Here is a 24,609-nt window from a genome sequence, read left to right as displayed (position 1 = left end):
GCTGCTGGGGTAAGATCATCACAGGCTGAATTGAGGCACATTGCACTAATGACAGCTTCTGTTCATCTCTAGGAGCATGGAGATCATCAACACAGATCCCGTAGGGCAACAGGGCGGTACCTACCCCACCATCTTCCATCCTGTACCTCCTGCTTTTCGTAGGGACTGCTTCTTCAAGATCTTGATGACTGGGCTGACCTCAGTACCACCAAGTGCTGGAGATGCAGGATGTCTCCAGAGGAATCCAGCACTGGATCTTTCAGAAGAACTTTGCACGACTCAGTGACCTGTGCTAGAGCATTCCCAGCTGGAAAGCCTGGCTGGGGCACCTTTACTTCTCCTGATCCATAGGTTTGGACGCACCTCCTGCCCAGTGTTGCCAGCCAGGCACCAAAAGTAGGATTGACAGGTCTCCTACCTAATGACCAGAAGTGGAAGAGCCTGGGCTGATGGGCTCTGACTGTAGCTGTTCTGGACAGGCAAGGCTACGCCTTTGGGCTCACGGGGCTTTACTTGCAGCCCAGCCTCGCTCTTGCTTTCCATTTTGCTGCAGCCATAGAGGTCAGTGGTAAAGGTCATGCAGTGTCCCTTTCTACGAGGCAACACGTTGGACTTGTGAAGTGGAAGTGAGTCTGGAGCTAGGCTTGTGCTGAAAAGCCCTTGCTAGCAGTGCTAAAGGACTTTTAGGATGAGTGTTGTGCCCCATGCCTTATTGATGCTCCTGAGGTGGTCCAGAAGGACCTACAGGCTTGTCATGTGGCTGGAGAGATGGCAGTCCCATGTAAGGTGTCCTCACTGGTGTGGCCTTCAGGAGCAATGCAGCAGGGCAGTGTAGACACACCTTTTCTGAACGTGGAGGGGGAGATTGGTATCAGCATCTTTTCCCTGGCAGCACACTGTCTGTGCCAGGAGAACTGAGGGTGACACAGTAAGGTTACATCTTGCTGGAACTGCGCTGAGGGTAGCAGATGATCCCACACACTGACCCTTGCACCAAGACCAAAGCTGGTGGACGAGCTGAAAGAAAATTCAGGCTGCTTGGAGGGATTGGAAGGGTAGAGAGTGAGCACATCTACGATGTGAGGCTACTTAGGGCTTCACGTCCTCCATTGCCGACGTCCATAATATTTGATCCCCGTCCTTAGTGCCAGTCCTAAACCATCAACTATCTAATTTGATCATGGGTGTGCAACTCAAACCATTCGAGAAAATCTTCTGTGTAACGTGCTCCTGACTACATTGAAGTGGTGCACAGTCCTAGCTGGTAGTTGCTGTTTGATGGATAAGATCCAGTGCAGCTCAACCTCAATATTTTAGAGCAAAGGGCGCTGTTGAAATGCAGATATAAGTGAACTCTGTCTGCTCACACAGGAGATGGCGGGGGGATCTCCTGGCTTCCAGCCTGGTGCTTTGCTCACTAGAAGTAACTTTGTACGTGGTGAAGAGCATACCAGTGCCAGTAAGGAGCTGGCCTCTCTTGTACCGTATTCAAAGAATAAAATAACCACCTTTTATTCCACTAATGCATTTATGGGGTAAATGGGAGAGGAGCTTAAGTTTAATTCTAAATGTGACTTGACAAGACACAGCCTGCAGATACATGTCAGTCAGGCTGCAGTGCCCGTCGCTGTCAGCCCATGAGCCATGTCACCAGTGATGAATGCTAGCTAACGAGTTAGTGTCTAGTTGTCATGGAAAGCTTGAACCCTGGAAAAAAAATTAAGAATTAACTGGCTTCAAGCTGCTTTCAGAGGTGGTGAGAAATCTAATTCTTGCCTGATGATTGTTTGGGCTCGGAAGCAGAGATGGAGGACTTCCACACCAACACTGCCTTGTGTGTCTCCTGTTAATCCGTCCTGCTGCAGCGCGTTGATAACTTCACAGGTCTGGAGACTGAAAGCCTCGGTCCTGGCACGTAGGAGAGCTGTAGTCCGGGCTGTCCTGCCTGTCTCGCCACGCTGGTCAGCCCCAAGAGGACCTGCCTCTCCAGTGGGTCCTGCAGCTGCAATATAAAATAATGGGGAAGTTCTAGACAAATCCAGAGGATAAATCTCTTTCAGGAGTGGTGGCAGCTGCTGGGCTGGATGCAGATCATCAGGCTGTCTTCAGTGGTGATCTCATACAAATTGTCTGGTTCTCAGAGACGGTGATTTGCCTGAACTTCATGCAGCAGTCAAATGCTTTTCTTCCAGAACCCCATATAATTAATGCAGTTGAAATTTATTTTTTGAAATGCTGAGGTCGGTGCTTTGTCTTGTGAGTCAGAAAGAGGCAAAGAAGGACTAGCTGTCTCTCATAGCGGCTGTGGGCGCCTGTTCACGGGTGGCTTCCACTGGCTGCATGATGTAGAGGCACCGCTCATGTGAATGCTGTGAACTGCAGGGCCCTGGCTGTGCACTGACTGCGGCTGGGGACAATTTCCACCACTGATCCAGACCTACAGAGTTCTAGGATTCCCATGGCAGACTGGGAGTATGAGCCATGCTCAGAGCCTGTTCTGCGCAGGTTGTCGTGGGAGGGCTGTGCTTCCCTCCAGTGTCACCCCTGCCTCCAGTGCCTCCCACATCTAACTGGTTTCAGACTATGCTGGTGTGGTTTGTTTGTTGAAATGTTCAGTTAAGGTTGTTGGTTTAACTTTCCTTCACTAGCTGGGAATGGTTGAGGAGGGCTTTCTGAGCACTGTCTCCCTTCTCAGTCTCTGAAGGACTTCAGTTACTCACGTTCTCCCTCTGCCTTATTTCTGATTTGTAACAGTGTGGTGAAGATCCTGCTCGCGGCTAAAGCAGATCCAAACCTTGGAGATGATTTCAGCAGCGTGTATGAGACTGCCAAGGAAAAAGGCCTCCATTCTTTGGAAGGTAAAATCGTTTGTGTGCAGCTACCTGCATTTGCTTTTCAGGTCCCAAAATTTTGTTTCCTGGCTTTGAAATGGAAATATGACCTCATTTTTTTTTTTTTTTAGAGCTAATTTCAGCTTCCATTTAAATGCAAAGTAACTGGTGGTACGTGGGTAAGTGTATGTCTGAAGATGAGAGAAAACACTATGTAGATGTTTATGGGAAGCAATCCTTCACCATCCTAGAGATAACCTGCTTTTATGTAGCCAGAACATAACACAAAGTTGTAGATAGAAGCATCATCCCATTGACCCTCATGCAGCCTCTTGCTGGGGAAGGAGAAGGGTTCACGGCAGTGCATTCCACTGGTAGCTTTAATCTGGGTCTTGTAAGGAGATATAAAGTTAAGAAAGACTTGTCCAATCGAAATAAAGGTGAATGATGTAACAGGTTGCAATTACTGCTGCTGGTTTGGGGGCAGGCATTAGCGCTAGCTTTCAGCCCTTGAAGTCCTTACATGAAAATAAGGACATTTTCTGCAGTGTCATTTCATCTTGTTATGACTTTTCTTGGCCAGTGTCTCAGGTTCCAGTCTCACCCTAACGTTACCCCCGTTGCTGGGATGTTGATGCAGACGTAGATTCACAGAATCGCAGAAGGGTTTGGGTTGAAGGGATGTTTCAAGGTCGTCTAGTCCAACCCCCTGCCATGGGCAGGGCCATCTTCAACAAGAAGAGGTTGCTCTGAACCTTGCTCTGTTTATTCTGACCAATTTCAATTTCCCAGACTGTTTCCACTTTTTATGACAACAAATAGTGGTTACGTTTTCTTGGGTTTGTGATTATCAGTGGAACCTAAGGGGCGATCTCTATATCCTTGGTGCCCAGCAGAGAGGCCAGCTGCATGTTCCACGGACACTTCTGGTCCCCAGGCTCTCAGCTCCCGGGCTGGCAGGAACGCTGTCAGGACTTGACCCCACTAAAATGTCCCCAGCTTCTGCCTTCCCCGTGCCAGAAGCCTCCTCCCCATCCCGGCGCCTCGCTGACCCGCCGGGCTGGGCCCTGAGCTGGCAGATCATGGATGGTGTCCCAGCCGTCCCCATCGCCCTGCCAGAGCTCTGCCCGCCTTCCCGGGAAGTGCTGCATCCCCAGGGACTGCATTTCTGTCCTCTGACCTTCTGCTTTGAAGGTAAACCTTTTCCTAGCTGCTGTCAGGAGAGAATTGGAGGAAGCAACATGGGTTGTCCAGAGCTCTGTTTGCCCTGCGTGGTTTGCAGAGCCAAAATCGGGTGGTGACTTTATCCATCGGTCTGTCTGTGCCTTTTGCCTCGCCGCCAAGAGCTGAAAGCTATATAAAGTCTAATGAAGGTGTAATATTTGAACCTTTCATAAAACACAGGTTGAGTTAAGAAGATGAATCAGTGAGGGGACAGTTTTGACAGGGCGTTATTTTATTTTTAAAAGCTCTCCTCTCTCATCCCTCACTGTAACCCACCCGTGCCATAGACCTGCTCCTTGATGGAAGTGAGAACACGCATCTATCAGATCGCTGTAGCAGCAAATGCAAAATGTATGAAACAACATTAAAAAATGAACAATGGAATGCCAATACATAATGCATGTACATAGACTTTATTTAAGACAAAGTATATCAACCAGTAAAGTTAATTGTTTTGTCTGCGTTCATCCCTCTATAATGTTATATATTTTTGGGGTGAAGAAAAGATAAGGCCACTCAGTAAGAAGTTGCATTAATTCTTTGGTTGACATGTTTTATTAAAAAGAATAAATTCAGTTGCATTTTTAAGAAGAGAGGGAGAGAGAGAAACTGCCTTTGTTTTTTACTTTTTTTTACACATTTACATATTTCGTGTATAAATATTTTTTCATAAAAACATCCAAATCGAGAGGGTATGCTCCACAAACACTGCACAAAATATATTACAGACATTTATATGGATGGCAGGAAGGGAGACAGAGGGCTGAAAATTTCCAGGCACCCAGTGATTGATGGTAGACGAGGCTTCCCCTGACGCTTTATTGAGTTTCCGATGATTATCTCTCTCTGAGACATTTTTTACAGATGACGGCCGAGCTGTCACAACGGACCATGGGGGAAAAAACCCAACAATAATAACACTTTAATCTCTTTACTGCACTGCTCCCTAGTATCTCAGATTCATCTTCCCTGACGCACGCAGTTCATTATCCTGCTCCTCCCTGGGTAGGAAATGACGACAAATAAATAAATATACATACTCACCCTGGATGCTTGGAGAAAAGACCCAGGAAAGGAAAGGAGCCAGGGCATTAATTGATCTTCCTGGAGGTACTGCGGTTCATTAGCGGAGATGCTGGGCTAGGATGGCATCAAGTATTCATTACGGTGTTTTTCTCTTCTGAACTTTTCAAATCTTCTGGAAACGTGTCGGTAGCTCTTAGGAGGGAACGTGGAGACTGCCCTGCAGCGGATCCGCCTTCCGGGTCTGCTTGCTTTGCTGTGACAAGGTATTAGGTGCTCAGATCCTCTTCAAGTCCTCGGTGGCAAAGTCCCTGAATGTGGGTTTACAGAGTTTTGGTTAAATACCCGTTTGCCTCGGTGCTGAGCGCACCTCCAGGAGCAGAATTTGGCCCGCCAGCGGGGTGGGGGTCATTCCCCAGGAGAAGGCATGTACCAGCCCTGCCATCGCTTGGGCTCTGCGATGGGGCTGTGTGCTTGTGGGGCATCCTCATCACCCACAGTTGGGGGAAGGCTGTGGCCAGGCCTGGCCCTATTGCCCCCCCAACCTCAGCTGTGTGAATGCCTCAGTCTCCCTTCATTCTAGAACGGGTGTGACAGCCTCCCTTGCCTCAAAAATCAGATATAAAGTGCCGTGCCTGTCAAAACCCACCGCCCGGAGTGATGGCATCTGCTTGTTGATAACAGAGCCAGTGAAGATGGTGAATGCTGAAATGAGAGAGGGCTCTGCCCCCGCCATCAGATGCCACGGTGGTGCTCACATCACACTCTGGATCATGGAGTACTTGACCTCTGTGGTGGCCGTGATTGTCCAGCTGGCCAGGCTTTAGGTCAGGCTTCTCCCCAGCATGCAGAACTCTCTCAGGGCTGATGCTGTGAAGGTGCCATCTCTGTTCCCCTAAGTCTCCCTTCCCAGCTAATCAGCAGCTCAGTATTTCCTTCAATACCTAACAAGAGCCACTCCTTTATTCCACTATTCGTTTTTGCTGATGAGCAGAGCAAAGTGTTTAAAAACCAGGAGGTTTTCTAAAGCCTGACCCTTAGAGCAGCTGCAGACCCACACAGGGTGCTGGAGCCCTGCCCAGACACACGGGCTGATCTGCTGGAGACTCCCAGAATTAGGAATTTACTTGAAAGCCAAGCGATGGTGGGACAGCGTCCTCTCCTGTCACAGCTCCCCTTCTGTTCGCTGAAATCACCACTGCCTTGCAGTAATCACCGAGTATCGGGAGAGAGTTTCTCCTGCCTTGGGAGAATATTCCTTCCCATCGTAGAAAGAGCATCTAAAAATAGGTCTTCGATTAGCACCAGAGCAGCGGAGGTGCTTTCGCCTCTCCCACTGCGCGCCTGAGTCTAAGCTCACGGGTAAATTTGCAGACGTTGTTAAGTCTGTGCTCGGGGACAGGTCGGAGCTGCAGGGAAGGGTGACGATGCCTTTGGGTGTCACCTTACAGGGGTCCCGTGCCGGTGCGGTAACAGCTCGGCCACGTCTGTTAGCCACGGCCTGAGCATCAGCTGGGTTTGTGTCCGGAGCTGCCACCTTCCCAGCTCGTGCCTGCGCTGTGTGGAAACGGGACAGGTCTAGCCAGAGCTGGGCTTGGAGCTGGGGTGGTGCTGGCTTCCCACAAGAGCCTTTGCCTCGGCACAGCAGTTTGATTTAATGCGTTCTTTGATTTCCCAGCTTTGCGCTCCAGACTCTGATTCTGCGCCCGATCAGGAAGATTTAGTGTTTCAGTGTGTCTGTCTCACCACGGTCCTTCTGCTGTCCTCCTGGGAGCGCCTTGGCCCGGCTTTGCTCTGGCCTGCAAGCACAAGTCATTGGGCTTTCCCTTTTGCAGGGTATCCGTGCATGTTGGCGTTCAGTAGGACAGAGCTCAAGGGAACAAAAAAATTAAAATTAATCAGCTTTAGAAAGCACCAGTTTCTGTTCAAAGAAACGTCACAATTTCTAGGTCTGATTTCACAAAACCTGACAGGGCTCGGTGGAATTGCGTTTGCTCAGGGGATTCCAGGCTTTCTAGTGAGCTGTAAAATGTGTTATTATGAATTATTCCCATCCTGGTAGCATCGAGGAACACACCTCATGGAGCACACAGGGCTGGAGAAGCACTGTGTGCCGAGCAAGCACAGGATAAAAACTCAAAAGTCCCAAAAAACACCCAGTTTCAACACAAAACCGGAGACAGCAAGGAGGTAGATACGGGCAGGAGCAGAATGGAGTTGAGCATCATCCTCTGCAGCACTTAGTACTTTTCAGTTAACAAAGGAGGGGGTTTTAGAAGAATTCCTGCTTTTAAATGGCTGCTCCTTGACATTGCTGGGAAGTGTGGAGCAGAGCAGGCGGCTCCCGGAGGTAGACAGGCACCTGAGCAGTGGGAGCGGTATGATCAGGGAAGTTTAGTGACTGAGGAGATCCCCAGGGCATCCCCCTGTCCCGAGGACCTGCAGTGCTCTCAGCCCTCAGCCTCTCCACCTCTTTTCTCTTGGTTTTGGTTCTTTGTGCTTCCAGGCTGGAGTAGGTGCCGACTGCTGGGGTCGTGCTTTGGCTGGGGGAGGAAGGCGGTATGGAGGGAGCCTTGAATGGTTGTTCTCTGGCCCTTCTGGACAGGAAAATGGGAAAAAAAAAATTACAGAAGTCTCTGTATTGCTTACTTGTGTTGAATCCTGATTTCACTTTGAAGGTGTGAAAGGGCTGCAGTTGGAACAAGGCTGAGAGATCTTCTCTCAGGTTTTCTCCAACAACTTCCACCTCTGCCCGGGTGCTCTGAAGACAGGGACTGGGATTTGTAGAAACCGTGTTGTCTTCATCTCCGCTGCTGCTCGGCGGAGTGGGGACAGTAGCCACCAGAAACCCCCACCAGCCTCTCGATTGTCTCCTGGAAAAGGCCATTAGGCCCTTAACAAGCTTCCAGACCGGTGGTGGTCTGTGCTGCCAGTGCACGTTCAGGTTTTTGTCTCAGTGAGCTGAGCTTTCATTCTTCTTCCCCTGCAGTCCTTGTGACCCGGGAGGATGACTTCAACAACCGCCTGAACATCCGAGCCAATTTCAAGGGCTGCACAGCTCTACACTACGCAGTACTGGCTGACGACTACCTGACGGTCAAGTTGCTGCTGGATGGAGGTGAGTTTTGTAGCTCCTGCCGGCTCTTGGGCCAGGAGCACTTTTTCTGAGTAGGCCTGTCCCACAGAACTGTCAGGCTTGGACAAGGACCACGCTCTTCCATTGTCAGGATGAGACATGATTTACTGTTTGCTCTAATCTCTTTATATTTCAGTTTCTGTGTTCCCATTCATCTCCACTAGTTTTTCTCTTGTACTTCTGATGGATGTTCTCATCTCAGTCATCGAGTCTTCCCTTTCTTCCTGCAGTTCGGTGGGGATGCATCCCCTGGTCTCTCTGTTCAGTATTTTAAACATTTCTCTTTTGCAATTTGCACTCTGCTCATCTGTCATATCCCTTACGTAGCTGTGTGGCGTGGAATCGAAGAGCTCCTGCTTTACTGGGAGTGGATCTGCTCTGTAGACAAGGCACTGGGTGGATACCAGTACCCACATGAAATGGTTGAGGCTCAGGTGCAGTTGGTGCCTTGGCAATGCAGCTCTTGGGAGGATTGGTAGAAATTAGCTTGTGCAGTTTTTGGTCCTCTTAGTTAGATCACAGACCGCTTCTTCTCATGGCTCCTGCTCTACTGTCATCTCTTCTGTACTCACAGCTCTAGATTACAGGCCCATAGAGGTACTTACAGTGGGACTCGATGATCTTAAGGGTCTTTTCCAACCTAAATGATACTAAAGAGATGAAAATTCATAGGATTAGAACATAGTTTGAATTGGAAGAGACTTCAGGAGGTCTCTAGTCCAGCCTCCTGCTCAAATCCGGGTCAGCTGTGAGACCAAACCAGGTTACAAAACATCCAAGGATGGACACTGTCCAACCTCTCTGGGCAACCTGTTGCAATGCTTGCCCGTCTTCACGGGGAGAAAACTCATCAGCACTAGTGGAGGAAAAGAAGAAGATGCATTTAGCTAACAGAATAGAGATGTGCTACCATGACAACAGGTTTTTATCTTTACCCTCCTGCTGATCTTTACCAGGATGACATTTGCGTCTGTGTTGCGCCCTTATCCAGAACCGGGGTCTGCTGAATGTGTATCTACATCTTCACGGTGCTGTTAAATGAGCTGCATCTGCTGCGATGCAAATTGTTCTGCAGACCGCAGAGCTAGTCAGTAGAGTTCTGCTTTCCTCCAGGTTTGTGTCCTTTGTCCCTGCCACTCCTCCTACTACAACAATTCCAACTCTTCCCCTCAGGGTCACCTAGGGCACCTTTGAACGAGCAAGAAGCAGCGACGTTGTGCCCGCTTCCGAGCATGTGCTTGCCAGCTGCCTTCTGCCAAATGCAGCGGCCAGCAGCTGAGCGCTGGCAGCCTGGTCCCTGCAGTGGAGAGACTCTCTAGCCAGATGCTGATTTTTGCAAAAATTATAGAAATGTTGGAATCTTCATGGTGTGGGCGTCTCTGGAGTTAATTCTAGGGAAGCAGGCAGGCAGATAGTTGTAAGACGGGCTCACATAAGGCACATTCCTTAAGAAAGCAACTAAAAAGATAATGGAAAGTAGCATCTGTGAAGGCTAAACATCCCCAGAAGAGATGAAGAAAAATAATTGTAGGAGCATTGAACCTTGATACTCATCTATACCATATGCTTGTTATCTTTCACAAATAGAAAAACAAGAGTGAAAGGTTGTGATTCGATACCACTGGATTCCACAGTTAACTCTGGGTCGGGATTCCTCTCTGGGAGCCTGCCAGATACCAGAACCCTCTCTCATGGCTATAAATTAGCCTCCCAAAAAAGGAGCCACTGAAATAAACCCTATTGCAAATGGATTTAGCCAAGGTTCCTCGGGGATGCTTGCAGAGAAGGGAGCTGAAAAAGCAGGCAGCTGCTCTGTAGGCTGCGGGAGTGTGTGCGTGTGGTGACTGGCAAGTCCGCAGACAAAAACATTGGCCCCTGCGTGGTCCAGCGCGTTTGCCTGACGTGGCAGACCTCCTCCATGTTCGCAGCATGTGTAGACACTGCGCGAGCACTGAACCTGGCGCTTCCTCCTGCATCTGACCGGCTGCACGTCTGCTGCGCCGTCCAACGGCTCGTGTTCCGCGGTTCCTCCTCCAAGGGCGCTGGTGGTCAGAAGAAGCTGGCCCGGGAGGACCTCTGAGCTCCCACGGGCGTGGGCAGGGCTGGCTGTGGAAGCAGCAGAGTGGGCTTCCCCTCGCTGAGTGATGAGCTTTGAACGCACAGACCAGGAAGGGCTTTGGTGGTGAGGGCAGCGAGCAAGAGGTGCTGTTACAGGGGGGAGGCAGCGTGGTCGAAACGCTGGCGTGGAAAATTCCTCATCGCAGCAGCGTTGCGAACACATGGGAGCAGGGTGAGTCGGTGACTCTTGAGGCTGGGGAGTATCATTTCACCTGTGGGATTGGTGTGAATCTCAACAGTTTGCTCTCTAAAAATGCCTAAAATGCCAGCGTGGGCTAGCCATGGGGGCCGAGGGGCAGTCCTCTGTGACTCTGGTACACGGGCACAGCCACGGCGTCAGCGGGGACGTACCTATGTCGTGGTCACGAGCGAAGGTGCTGGCAGAGCTGCCAGCAAGAGGCTCCTCAGTCTGTCAGGTTTGGGCTGGCAGCCGCCCCCCTACCCCCTGGGGAAAAGCTGCAATAACATTTTTTACAAAGATACTTGCTGCTTGCTTCTGTCTTTGAAAGTCTCCTTGCAAGACGTGTATTATTAGCTGATTGAAAGTACCGAGGCAGCTGCTTGGTTATCCTAAGTACGGGTAAAATATGGGCGCAAAATAAGTGAAGTTGGCACTAAAGAATTTCACCCTACTGAATAAATAACTGCAAGTAGCAAGTCCAGCTCATTTTTACATCTGTCCCCTGCTCGGCTATCTGAGTGCTGTTACAATACAGGCCTTTCTTAATAGAGAGGACTGTACTTTTTGTTCAAAAGCTGTTTCTGTATCTGTACTGGAGCCACTGCCGTCTTTGTGAATGACCACTTCTGCTGCTCAATGCTCAGAGAGGCTTCTTTGTTCATGGCAAAGTGTCTCAGCTCAGAAGAACTCACTTGAATCTCAGAAAAAAAAAAAAAAAAAAACAAAAAAAAAAACGTGTAACAATCTGTAGGATTGTGTTTGAGTACAACCGAAGGGACTGTGTACCAAATCGGAGTGAAAATTCTGAATTTGTCAGCCACAGCACTAAAATGTGACGATTGCTCATCACCATTCTGTTCTTAATCCGGCCTCATGAAAATCCTTCCGGGTACAGATTCAAGAGAGTCTACGCTAAGAATGCACTTCCAAGTGAAAATCACCGTCTTGCAAAGGTCCGAGCGTGTCCCAGTGCCGAGACCCTGGGAATAGCAGATCCACCACCGTGAATCTCCACCTGGTGCACGATGTGAAAGTCCTTGTAGGATCCTGAGGCTGAGTTTGCAACATCCTTCAGATTAATCCGTATTCACCAGCCCCTCCACAACACCCACTTACCCTTTGAGGTCATAGTTACGATGAAAATTTATGACGATTTGCTTGCTAAATACGTCTGCCCTCTTTGTCAGGTGAATTCTTCTGAGCTGGTAGTGTTACAGCAGACCCTTCCCTTTCCTTTCAGTGAGTTTGGCACGCTGGAGTTTGATTTCACGATTGGCGCCTGACACAAGGTTTTCACCGCATTGACCGGGGGTGTTCCCCTCCTCCTGGTTCCATGCTCTTAACAAAGCGTCGGTCCTTGCGTCCTTGTTAGAATAATCTGCGATGAATACATGGCTGAAGGTCTCAGAAGTGGAGATCGAACACCTTTCACAGTGCGCCTGCCCCGGGCCCTTTGTGAGGATAATTTCCCCATGCAGTCTGCCATTGACATCCGCGCGGAGGATGTCTCCTGTTTGCTGACATGGAACAGGCTCCCCTCGCTCCCTCCCTTCCCCTTCCCTACACCTGCCTTTTTACTAACTGTCCATTTACTCGCCCAAACACTTCCTTCGCTCGATGCCCTGCCCTCGGGGCCAAAGCCATTAACTGCCAAGCCCCCTCTCTGCTAAAACAACTACCCTGTTGTGCAGCGCTGTTTTTTTTTTTTTTTTAAGGGAAGCCCCCGTGCACTTGCCCCTCACCCCACATCCCTGGCCTTTTGTGGCCCATTCAGTGACTCGCTTGACCCCTCCAGGACCTTATCGCCTTGTGGTCAGCATGTGTGTGCCCAGCGGACCGCGAGACGAAGTCGCCGCGCTGTTGTCCTTTTGGGCGGTTGTTGGTGACATTTCACAGTCTCCTGACCTGAGCTGACACCATAAATATCTGGTTTTTTGGGGGAAGGAGTGTGGGTGGGAGCTCACAGCCACAGAGTGCACCAGTTGCTACTGCAGGCACGATCGATTCGGGGGGCTTTGTGTTTGGCTTGGAGGAAGGAAGGCCGCGACTCCAGCTCGCTGATGATGGAAGTCTCTTTGGTTTAGAGGGAGCTTTTATTACGTCAGTATTTAAATCGGCTACATGAAATAGCTGGTATTAAAAGGTTCAGCTTTCTGCAGGCAGTAGGGTAGTCGTACCCTATTAATAACCACACTGGGTGTCTTCATACCTAGAGTGGGTGTATTCCTGCCCTCCATCCTCCTCGTATCTCCACACATTTGCCGATACTCAAACCGAACCTCGCTGGTGGCCCACATTGCTACCAGCCCTCTTGCCCTCCAGCAAGTCTCCGCAGGAAATTTAGGAGCGGGATTGAGTTCAGGACTGGCTTGAATTCAGAGCTCAGCCCTTGTAGCTGCGTGGGTGCAGCAGCGCAAGCGCTGCAGCGGGCGCGTTCCGGGTGGTGATAAAGGCAGCAAAGACACAACCTGCAGCGCTTTTATTTCCCTGCCTAGAGGCCTGTCCGCTCTCACACTCCCGGCACTACTGCGGATGAGGGCTGGGGGGTGTTTTGCAATGGAATGAGTTGTGATTCGTTTTGTTTAATTTCTTGGGACATGCTTGTGTTCTTGGGTTTTGGGTTGGTTTGGGTTTTGTTTTTTTTTTTTTTTCACTCCTGTGTGACAAATACACAGCAGGGGTTTAGGTCCAAAGAACACCTGCAAGCTTTAGATTTGAACAAGTACCCGATATTACTTTATTGGGCTAATGTGGGGAGAAAAGTTTAGGGTTCAAATACTCTAATGATCTCAAACCTGGCATGGGGCTCAAAAGTGGGGCTGTGAAGGAGGGCAGACCCTGACCGGGGGAATTGAGCAGTAGGAGGCTTGAAGAAGCTTAGAAACCTGAAGAAGGTGGAGAGGTTTCACCAGAAATTGTTGTGCATCTCTGAGTGGCCTCCCCTTTATTAAGCCAAGCACAATCTGCTCGGCTTCGATGTAAAGGCCCTTTGCAGCCTGTCCCAGCCCTGTGTGTCACGCTGTCATTTGCTCTTGAGAGATCATGCTGCTGACAGCCAGGGCATCAGCCACCGCTGCCCTGCGGATGGGCTGTCGAGCAAGCCTGTTGGCTTGGAAGGAGCTCACCTGGACACCGCAGAGCTGCTGTTTTCTCTCAACTCGTGCTCTCCCCAGTGCTCAGTTGCTTGCAGGAGACATTGCAAGTGGTTTGTTGATGCCTCGCCTGTTGCTCAGCAGTGTTTCATTGATGGCATGTGTTCCTCTCACTGTATCCAGCTGCTGTCTCATAGTGTACGCTCCTCAAGGAACGGTATCTTTGCCCCTGACAAAAGCATCTAGGTCCAAAGATACTCTGTAATAGTCCTGAGAGACAAAGTGGAAGCTGAGGGGAGAGCTGTGTTTCCCCATTGGGGTGCTGAGGCATTGTAGAATCCCAGAGCCATGAAATCACTGAGGTTGTCAGGGACCTCTGGAGACCATCTAGTCCAAGCCCCAGCTCAAAGCAGAGTCCCCCAGAGCAGGTTGCCAGGACTGTGTTTGGTTGGGGTTTGAATGTCTCCAGGGATGGAGACTCCACACGCTCTCCAGGCGTCCTCTTCCAGTGCCCAATATCTATTACAGTAAAGTTTTTCCTATGTTTTGAACGGAATTTCCTGTGTTTTGGTTTGTGCCAGTTGCCTCCTGTCCTGTCACTGGGCACCACTGGAAAGAGCCTGGTTCCATCTTCTTCATTCCCTCCCATCAGGTATCTGTACACATTGACAAGATCGCTCTGAGCCTTCTCCAAGCTAAACAGCCCCAGCTCTCAGCCTCTCCTCGTATGAGAGGCACCAGTCCTTTGCTTGTCTTCTTGGCCCTTTTCTGGACTCACTCCATGTCTTTCTTGACCTGGGGAGTGCAGAGCTGGACACCAGATGTGTGTCACCAGCACTGAGCAGCGGGGAAGGATCACCTCCCTCCTCCCAATGCAGCCACGACACCGTTGGCCTTCTCTGTGGTAAGGGCCCTTTGCTGGCTCATGGTCAACGTGGTGCCCCCCGGGATCTTCTCTGCCAGGCTGGGCGGCCTCAGCCTGTGCTGGTCCCTGGGCTTGTTCCTCCCCAAGGGCAGGACTTGGCACTTCCCCTTGTTGAACTTCATGAGGTTCCTGCTGGCCCGTTTCTCCAGCCCACCCAGGTCCCTCTGGATGGCAGCACGACCCTCTGGTCCATCAGCCACTCCTCCCGGTTTTGCATCTCCTACAAACTGGCTGAGGGCGCGCTCTACCCATCATCAGGGTCATTAATGGAGCTGTTCAGCAGCCCTGCCCCACTAGTGACAGGCTTCCAGCTGGGACTTCTGCTGCCTCTCATGACCCTCAGAGCCTGCCCGTTGAGCCAGTTTTCAATCCCACTTCACTGTCCACTTCTCTTGCCTGCACTTTATCTACTTGTCTGTGAGGATGTTACGGGAGGCAGTGTTGAACACTTTACTAAAGTCAAGATAAACAACATCCACTGCTTTCCCCTTCCTAAATCCATGCTGGCACCTTCTTGTCCTTCACATGTTAGGAAAGAGTTTCCAGGATGAGTTGCTCCATCACCTCCCCAGGAATCAAGGTGAGGCTGACCGGTCTGTAGCTCTCTGGATCCTCCTTCTTGTCCTTCTTGAAGACAGCCGTGACATTTGTTTTCTTCCCATCCCCAGGGGCCTCTCCTCACCTTTTAACCATCATCAAGAACAGCCTCACAGTGACATTGCTCAGGTCCCTCAATGCTCGTGGATACTTGTTTAAACATTCCCTAACCTGATCCTCCTCCACCAAGGGTCAACCTTCCTTGCTTCAGACGTTCCTACTGGAGCCCAACCCCTGCAAGTTGGGCAGACCCCCACGTCCTGTCCTGTGCCCTGGATGAGGCTCAGCAAGGCTGAGTGGGGAGGGGGGACAGCCAGGGGAAACCCCATGGGCTTCAGACCCAGGGACAACACCACCGCTGAGGGATTTGCCCTGCAGGGAGATAGCCCTTCTCCCCACACGGGACACTGCTTACCTTCTGCAGCCTCATGCTGGGAAGAGTTGTCATGGCTGAAAAAATGCTGCAGAGACCCGTCGTGTTCTGGGGCTAGAGGTTATGAAATACAAAATATTGTGACCTTTTCCTCCTGTACACACCCAAGACACATGAGAGCAGGAAGAAGCGTAGAAGCAAGGTCTCCCTGGCACTTAGCAGCTCAGCTGTCATTTTTCTTGGATATTGAGTTGCTCTTCCAAGTGCTTTTCCGAGGTGTGTTTTGTGGGGGTGTCCATGTAATGAGGGCTTGGTCAAACTGTTGGCTGCTGTTGTGTGGAAATGCACAGAGATGGGTGATGTCCTACATGGCATATCTTTGCCTAAAAGTCAAACAGTTCCTTCCTTCAGGGACTGAACCCTTGCCCGTCGTCAGGGCCTCCCTTCTCTCTGTCCCCATCGCAGGGACAGACACATCTCCTGCCAAACCTGAGCAGCCTCATTATGCTTCTCTCATTCTCCCCAGCACTCTCCTGATCACTGATCACCACCTTGCTTTCTGCCTCCCATCTTCAGAAACCCCCTTTGCTTCCAGCTCCTCCTAGAGCCAGCCTGCCAGGCTGTTCCTGAGTGGGAAACGCCTGCTCCAAAACCCCCTTTGCCTCCTTCTCCCTGCGTGGGACCCTTGGCGGGACTCCAGCAGTGGTCCCTGCTCTCATAGCAGCTCTTACAGTCTCTTGGACTGGGATTGATGGTCTTGGAGTAGAGGTGGAACAAGCAGAGCTCAGATCTTGACTCCAGGAGCAGCCTCACCACCCCTGCCACTGCGAGAGATTCAAGCACACGTGCCTCGGGCTTGTGCTCGAGTCTCTCTGGAAAAACGTGAGCAATCAAGTCAGCTCAGTGCACACATCTGTAATTGGAGGGGAGAGAGGAAGGAATGAACATACATTTATGCAAACATTTTAGCTGGAGCTGCAATAACCCAGACTTCTGAATGCGATTTGCCAGTAAATTTAGCACAGTCCATTTGTTGGCAGTGCTCCACACTCGCCGGTTTGGTACAGTACAGTTGCAGATATTGTGACTAGGATGAATGATGGGTAAATGAATTACAGAGCCAGCATTACAAGGGATGGTCTTTTGGCATCAGAAGGTGAAAGCACTTGGGGTATTCTCAGGAAAAATCAGGTTGTAATTATAGCTGCCTTCCTCGTGTTTCAGTTCTGTACAATATGTCTCAGAGCGTTTTCAGTTGCATCCCAGGTGGAAAGGGCTTCGTTCTCCTAGAGAGGGTGGAGGACATCACTAGAAGCTGTGGCCTTCCAGGTCCCTGGTGACAAAGAGGAGATACCTTGGGCCTGATCACATCCTGGGGAGGTGACATTGTCATTTCCCTGCGCTCAGTGGGGTCGCTGCTGTACACAAGAGCAAAACCAGGGAAACAACCCGAGAAACTGCAAAGTCGAGCTGCTGTAGGTCTGCTAGGCTGGCAGTCTCTGAACAGGAGGTCTTTGCAAACGGGTGGATCCCCAGAAATTTCCAGCCAAGGTTCAGCTGCAACTGTACAGTGAGTTTAAACCTACTGAATTTTTTTTGCTTTGCTTGGTTCTCCATTGAGGGCTGGAGATCAGTCAGGTTGCAAAGCGCTGCCCCGGGACCCAAGACAGTAGATGGTACGCTCAAAAAGTTCCCACGTGAGCTGGTTCCCTTTGAAAATCATTTCATTTATTCTAAAGCTACTTCGGCAGCTTTTCCTGGCTCACCCTTATCTCTGCTGCATGCCTTGACATCAGGCAGGGCTTTGGAAGGAGCAGTGGTGTGGCTGAGGCGGTGCCAGCTGACGGGACGGAGCAACAGAGGCACCCACTGCTCCCTGGCACCTGTTGTAAGGGCCCAGTGTCCGCAGGGAGCTGGGAGAACGTGTGTGTTTGTCTTGAACAGCCGGTGTTGGTGCGACTCGATTTGGGGAGATGAAAACCACGGGCTGCTCTGTCTTCACGGAGATAGTTTTGCCTCGCGTGAGCTGGAGTTAGGAGCTGTTTGTCTTGTGACGAGCGAGGCTGTAACTCAGTCCTCGTGAGCAAAACCAGACCAGTGTGAAATAATAACTCTGTTTTTGCTGGCTGGGATGCATGAAAGTGGGGAGTGCTCGTGCCAGGGGAGCATCCCTGCTCCTACAGAGCCGTGTGCTCGCGGATCCCACACTGCCCAGGCCCTGGTGTCGGGGCAGGGACCGTGGCTGAGTCCCCCCCTGAGCTCTTCCTCAGCCCGTAGCCGCAGCGGGGTGTCGGGGCCAGTGTTTTTGGGGAGTCACACACGTGGTGGCCACCCCTGGGTGCTCTGTCCTGGAGGTTTGCTCCAGGTCTGGCGCCTGCTATCACGCATCCATCCCAGGCCAGCTGTCGTGCAAGAGTGCCTGAAATCCTCTCTCTCTCTCTCTGTGCTCATATTTACAAGGGAATGTGATAAATTCAGTATTGATTCCTTCTGTTGCACTGTAAATTTTGCAAAAGATGATTAAATAGTGCAATAGTGTCTGCAAGCACCGTGGCTCAATATGTTCTGGGCCAGCGTATCGACCCCCTCCATCCGACGGCAGCAAGTTCCACTCCCAGCCGCGCCAGACCAGTAATTAAAATCCTGTGGGACTGGGATTTAGACACCAATCATATCCCAGCATCAAAGCATCCAACATCCCACTGTGGCGAGAGCAATAAGGGTATACGTGCGAGCACATTTATGTCCATGTCGGAGTGCTTGAGAATAGTTTCCCCGTAGGGCAGGGGAGCAAATAGATCCCTCTCTAAATGTTTCTGGGTACAAAACTCTACAGTGACATGATGTTTGTCATGAATTTAATAGCTCTGCACACGTGTGTAGATATAGATGATTCTTTAGTTTCCCTTCTCATACTGCTACCTTACAAACAAGAATAAGGGAGATTGTTTTCACACCCAGGTATCAAGTAGGCATAAAACAACTTACACACACATTACAATAAAGAAAGACTGAAAGGAGCACGGAAGTCAACTTGTTTTAAAAGGCATGGCAAAAAATAAAGGTTTTTCTGAGCCCAAAATACAGAGTCCAAATTGCCCAAGCCTTTCCATGCTCTGGTCCTTCCTGTGTGTTGCTGGAGAACGTTGTGTTTGAAGGCAGTTTGAATTTAACCACCTGTGCAAGTTGAAAGCAGTTTGAAGTAAGACTCTAGCTAATATTTGTATTGTCTTGGGGGAAGCCTTTTTTCCTCAGATATGTCAAGTCTTGTGCACAGAGTGCAAAAACTTGCGTGCATGGAGTACAAGAACTTGCATACCTGGTTCCCCTTCTTCACCCTCATCGTGAGGTCTTCCCATTTTTCCTCCTAAGAGCTGTTCCCGGCTGCTCTCAGAGGTGCGGCGATGTGAAGTGTTGTATTCATTCCTAGGGGAATACAGTACTCTACTGTTATTTTTCTGGAGGGCAGGTTCTGGTCGGGATCATACCTGTGCACTGGGCAGACCTTTGCAGAGCTCTTTCTTTTCCAGAGTTCCACTCGGATCACTGAAAGCAAATGTGGTCGTTTCGTTGTATTTTGTAATTTTATGCTGTGGTGAAAAACCTATGGGCAAAGAGTCCACCCATAAAGAAGGACAACAGCCTTGTCCCAGCAACAGCGTAAAAGAGATCAAGTAACTGTGCAGGGCTTGTTCTGAGTTTAAAAGAGCATTCAGCAGTTCATACCCTGAGGTGTGTGCTGCTGCGTTACAGGGTGCTGAGGATACCAAAACACCTTCGGGACAAGACGTGTTTGCCTAAATAAGTGTTGGGCTGAGTTTCAGGAGATCCAGGGTGCTCCTCAGCCCTGCCAGCAGCTTGCTGGTCTACATATTCCTTTTTCTTCCATCCTTCATCGTGTCCAGCCACAGAGCCCCAGGGCTCAGCGCTGCAGGACTTGGCATGGCTGGGAGCACCCGGCATCCAGCCGCGGCCCCGCACCTCCCCGAGCAGCCAGGAGCAGCACTGGAGAGCAGAACTCGGAGCAGGACAGATGTCTGGCACTTTCTTCTTTCTGGACTAATTCCCACTTTGATTCAGCAGCAAGTTAATGTTTTCACAGAACTGTTCATGGCGGCTCCAACGCCTCGTGCCCGCTTTCCCTGTGAAGGGTGGCTCCGTGCCTGTATGTAATTCAGATTGATTTTTCCACGCGCGCGCTGGTTTACATGTATTATCTAAGTTGAGTTTCACTTGCCAGCTCATTGCTGCCACTTAAGTGGCTTTGAATAAATTAATATTGGTCGTCATCTTCATCATGTCGGTATTAGCGCTCACTCCAGTCACTCGCAGCTGGCTTGACCACGCAAGCATCAATCAGCAGAAATCCCTTGGATAGCTTTCTTCCCCCGTGGACACTGACCACTTGCTCTCTTGCCAGTCCTTTGTTTTCAGTGTTTAAGTCATTATTTTTCCATGAGGAGCCTTTTCCTTGTAACAACTCGATTCTTAGGTGAGGGACTTCCAGGTTCCAGGTTGTTGGACATCAGAGATGCATCTGCGTGGAGCAGATCCCGGTTTTCACCTGACCGGTGTTGGCACTGCCCTCAGCTCGGGAAGGCAAGGCTTTCTGCTAAAAAAGGTTGTGCTGACTTTTCCTCTTACATGTTTTTTTCCACGTGTCTGCTGCTGTATTTCCTTGTATAAGTGTTTTTTACAGATTGGTGTCGCATTTGCTGCCTTCCACTTCCATCCTGTGGTGGATATGACAAGCCGTGAGTCATTAGCATTGGTGGATAACTTGGTGTTTGAGCTCCTTCTGAACTCCTCAGTGAAAAGTCTCCAGGCCTGGCAATTTGTTAACGCTCAGTAATGTTTTAAAACTGTTTCTGCTGATGCTTCAACTTGAGGCAGCTCCTGCGGTGTGTCCCTGTAAGAGGGTTGGTGGGTGAGTGCAGCTGGCCGTTCCTCGCATCATCTCTAGCCCTCCTGCTTCACCTTGGTCATCTGTGGAAGCTCACCTCCCCTGGCTGACTTCCAGCTTCGGATATGGCTAAAAAGAGGTCTTAGTTTTTATTCCTGAAGCAAGGGCTTCTTTTAAATCCTTTTTGACCTCTGCTTTTTCCATTTAACTTGCCAGAGCAAGTGCTCCATTCTGTTTTCTTCATCTGGATGCATCTTCCAGGCTTTGAAGGATGGGAGGGTGATTTATTCTTAAGAGCCTAACTTTTCTCATTATGAAGACTTTTTAATAAACAGCATGGGCTTCTTTAGCCTTTAACATCCACATTTCTGGAAGTTTTCTGCTGGTGCACTGCTGCTTTATTTCTAGCGAGATCCCTGTGCTCCTCTTTCAGAACAAAGCTCCTTGGCAATGGATTCTTTGTTGGGTTTTGCTTGTAATGAACTTAAGCATGAATGTGTGTCCTGCTGCAGCGTGGGGCTTAGGAGCTGAGGGTTTGGAAAAAGCCTTTTGCTCTGTCCGACCAGAATTAGGGCTGGCTTCTTGTCCTGGGAGCTTTCTGAATAGTTGCTTCAGGAAGCACCTCTTAGTCTCTGGTTCTTACCAATTTATCAAGTTATTACTATCGTGCTTTTTGCCCTTGCAGTCTGCAGTTTTCTTAGCACGTCACGTCCTTCACTCTCTCAGAGGTGTGATCCGAGTACTGTATTTTCCCTACTCAGTCAGGACATTTCATTCTGTACAAGTTCTGTGTTACTGTCTCATACAATCAACTTACCTTCTTTTTGTTTCCAGTCTTTAATACCTAGCATCACTGCTCCACCAATGGGACTTACTCCTTCACTGCAATACATTTTATATGCTGGCATTAAGGCATCCTGCTATTACCTTCCTTCCTGCTATTATCAGTCTCCTCTAACACCTCCGTTCCAGTTTGCACATTCTAGTTTTGGTCTTTGGTGCTGCCGTCTGTCAGCGGCACACAGAGATTTGTTCTCAGCCTGGTTTGTGAGTGCTGGTTAAGCTGCACCTCTGCGATGATCTCTCCTTGCTGTTTCTTACCTGCTTTGTCAGCATCTGACCTTCATCTCGGGAGCTCTCGATGTTTCAGGCTTAGAGGATCTCTCCTTTCCACGTAGACTCTCTCTACTCCGGAAACATCTAGTTCTTAATTAAGTCTGAACCATTCCATCCTACATCCCCTTTTCAACTGCGTATCAAGGCACCATCTCTCTGGTCGTGCGTGTGTTGAAATTTATTAAAAGCCATGCAGAGTCACAGTAGTGACGAGGTAAATACAGTGAGAACAAATCCTCAAAGAGGTGGACGAGTTGTCAGCTTGGTCAGTTGGGACAGAATGTATTTTTAATGCAGTGAGATGCAAAGTTGGGCGAGCTGGGAGAGGAGCGCAGAGCGGCATCGACCCTTGGAATGTGGAGGCTCCGGAAAAGGTGCAGAGTCACAACCAGGCAAGCAGGAGCAGGAAGAAACACTGAGAGCTGAGCCACAGCAAAATGAGCCAGTCCTGGGCTGTATAACCAGGGAGCAGAAGGCGAGGGGGATCGTAGGAAGGAGAGGCAGCACAAGAATTAATGCCTGCTGCTGGTCAAACTCATGTTGGAAAGGCTTTCCAAGCCTTGAGAGCAAGGGTGGACCTCAGGAGCACAGCTCCTGTTCCCCAGGAACTGCAGGGTTGTTACCCAGCGCTCGATGCTTGAGCTGAACCCAGGGCAGGTAACGGCAGCTCCGCGCTGCCCGGGGGATCACACTCATGGCACCCGTCGGGAAGCCGGGAGGGCTTCGGGCAGGGGGGAGGATGGCATTTCACAGCCATCTTCGTCTGCATGTGTGGCTCTCCCGGTGCAGCGTTCATGGGCTGAGCTGCCAGGCTACAAAAAGAAGCTTTTTCATGGGGGTTCTCATTAAAGTGATGCTTCATTTGGTGACAGAAGGAAATGATTCAAGGAACCGTGTAGGAGAGGAGGTTGAAAATCCTGCCAAGCGGTGTGAGATCACCACATTTGGGCACAGCAGCACGCTTGGGCATCATTTTCTAACTCTTGTGATTAGTGTTTGGGGTATCATTGCTCTGTGCAACACTAACATTTTTAATGAGGATATTACGAATCGCTAATGAGTGGTTCTCATCATTCGGTGCAACGTAATTGCAGTTACCTTCTCAGCTGCACTTGTAGTCCCCTCAGAGAGGGAAAATAAGGTTGTTTGGCAAGACCTGCTTTTCACGCAGCCTCAGCCAGCGTGGATTTTGCTCCTGCCCATGACGTCTGTAGTTTACCATCCCCTTTAGCAACTGCCTGTATCTCTGGAAAGGTTTTTGGTGGTGGTGGGTTTTGTTGATCTCTTTATCATCACTTCTGCTCTGCAGCTCGTCGTTTCTGGGCCACACTGATTTCTGCCCCCCACTCCCCATGGGTCTGTATCGCTTTGGAAGGGACAGCCGGAGGAGAGGGGGTCCGGATCCCCAGTCACACGCCTTCCCTGGGGCAGATTGCTGGGCTTTGGGGTAGCTGCTTTTCCTTGAGAATTTTCATTCGCCTCTTTTCTCTCTCCTTTTTTCCTCCCTGTTACTTTCTTACGTGATTTCTTCAACTCAGTGAAAGTACTCGGATACGTGTGTGTGTGTGCACACACACGTGGAGCTGCGTGTAGATGTGTGTGGGTATGGGGGGACATCGGAGCTTGGGACCTTGCGGCTGCCCACCGTGGTCCTTCAGTACGCTGAGCATTTACTCCTATGGAGAGTAATGTTTTCACTGGAGGGACCACAGGCAGAATTACCCTCAGCGTGGCAGTACGTTGAGATGGTTTGATCTCATACACTCTCGTAGCCAGGATAATTAGCAAATGCCACCAATAAGAGGGGTGGGGCTGGAGTATTGTCCTCAAGTGTGTCCACAGCTTCTGCTTCTACCCAGTACCTTTGAAAATTTTGCTCTGGGCCTTCCCTTGATGAGATTGGAGGATCCCAGGGGAGCGTATGATCACATTGAAATTCAAGCACTTGGGAAGATGTATTCGATGTAGTAGCAGGGTCAGGTCCTCAGCAAGAGCTGAAGGTCACTGCCCAGCAAGTGGAGCAGTGCCCTGTAATGTGTCTCTTGTATTTACTGAAATATCAGGCAGGGAAAGAGTGGTAGGATCACAGGCTGGGGTGGCTACTTTCATATTCACGTTGTATGTTAAAAGCTGCTTGTGAAATGTGTGTCTCATTGATTTAAAAACAGGTTTACATTACTGGAAAAAGGGGTGATCATGCTAATTCAATCACTGAAGACTCAGGAGGACAGAAGTCTTTTTATATTACTTTAACTAGCCATGTGGAACAATAATAATGTCATTCCTTGTCAGAGCTGATGGCTGATGACATTGTGTAATCCCCAGCAGGTAGCATGGGCTGCTTCCTCCTGGTGAATCCCAGACTACGGTGGTGTTTGAACAGGGCCACGGAGAGGTGTAACTGCGGCGGCAAATTGCATTTAGCGCACCGGAGCTGTGCAATTCTTCCCAGTGCTCAGAGCCTCCCTGGTTTGGGATGACAGACGCCCTCCATGCCCATCTCCAGCACCCTCAGCAGCTTACCCACTGCAGGCTTGGGGATTTCCAGGCTCTTCTTTCTGGGATTTAGTCTGCTTCATCAGAAAAATTTGTTTGGGTTTTGTGTTGTTTTGTTTTTTTTTTTTTTCCCCCTGGCAAACTGTGGATGGGGTGCTGCAGAGTCTGCTGCAGGAAGAGGGGTGCTCCCCAAATCCAGTGAGCTGGAGCACAGGATGGACAGGCAGGGCTGTGGCAGGTCCAGGGCAGTGGCTTTGGCTGAAGGGGTGCTCAGTGAGCCTGCTGAAAGACCTTGGGGTGCTCCCAGGGGTAGGGCAGGGTGACAAAGCCTGCACAGTGCCGTGAAGAGCAGGGAGGAGTGTCCTGGAGCTCCATGGTCTGAGGATTGTCCGTGCCCCTTGCTGGGCCGAGGGCGGGCTGAGCCCAGCTGCCTGCAGTGCCCAGGCCCTGCCTGAACCCTTGCTGAAGTGCCTTCATGGTGGCTGGGCAACCGCTGCAAAGAGATGTTTGCAAGATCAGTCCCTGGCTGATGACCTTAATTATGAAGTTAGCAGCTCTGCTGCTGGGAGACCAGAGGTGGCTTTATACTGGGGA

General features: G+C 50.1%; 1 protein-coding gene across 5 annotated transcripts in view; it reads left to right on the top strand.

Annotated features, from left to right (window-relative positions):
• Nucleotides 1–24,609, top strand: part of CLPB (caseinolytic mitochondrial matrix peptidase chaperone subunit B) — a 90,888-nt gene that overhangs the window by 29,766 nt on the left and 36,513 nt on the right. For all 5 annotated transcript variants that reach the window (XM_042793088.1, XM_042793087.1, XM_042793086.1 and 2 more), the window contains 2 exons: nucleotides 2,755–2,858; nucleotides 8,068–8,196. In XM_042793088.1, coding sequence (XP_042649022.1) covers nucleotides 2,755–2,858; nucleotides 8,068–8,196 — 233 coding nt within the window. The remainder of the gene's footprint in view (nucleotides 1–2,754; nucleotides 2,859–8,067; nucleotides 8,197–24,609) is intronic.

Source organism: Tyto alba, unplaced genomic scaffold, assembly GCF_018691265.1.
Source record: "Tyto alba isolate M040663 unplaced genomic scaffold, T.alba_DEE_v4.0 Super-Scaffold_2, whole genome shotgun sequence".
Lineage (NCBI taxonomy): Eukaryota > Metazoa > Chordata > Aves > Strigiformes > Tytonidae > Tyto > Tyto alba.
This window is presented reverse-complemented; position numbering and strand designations above follow the sequence as displayed.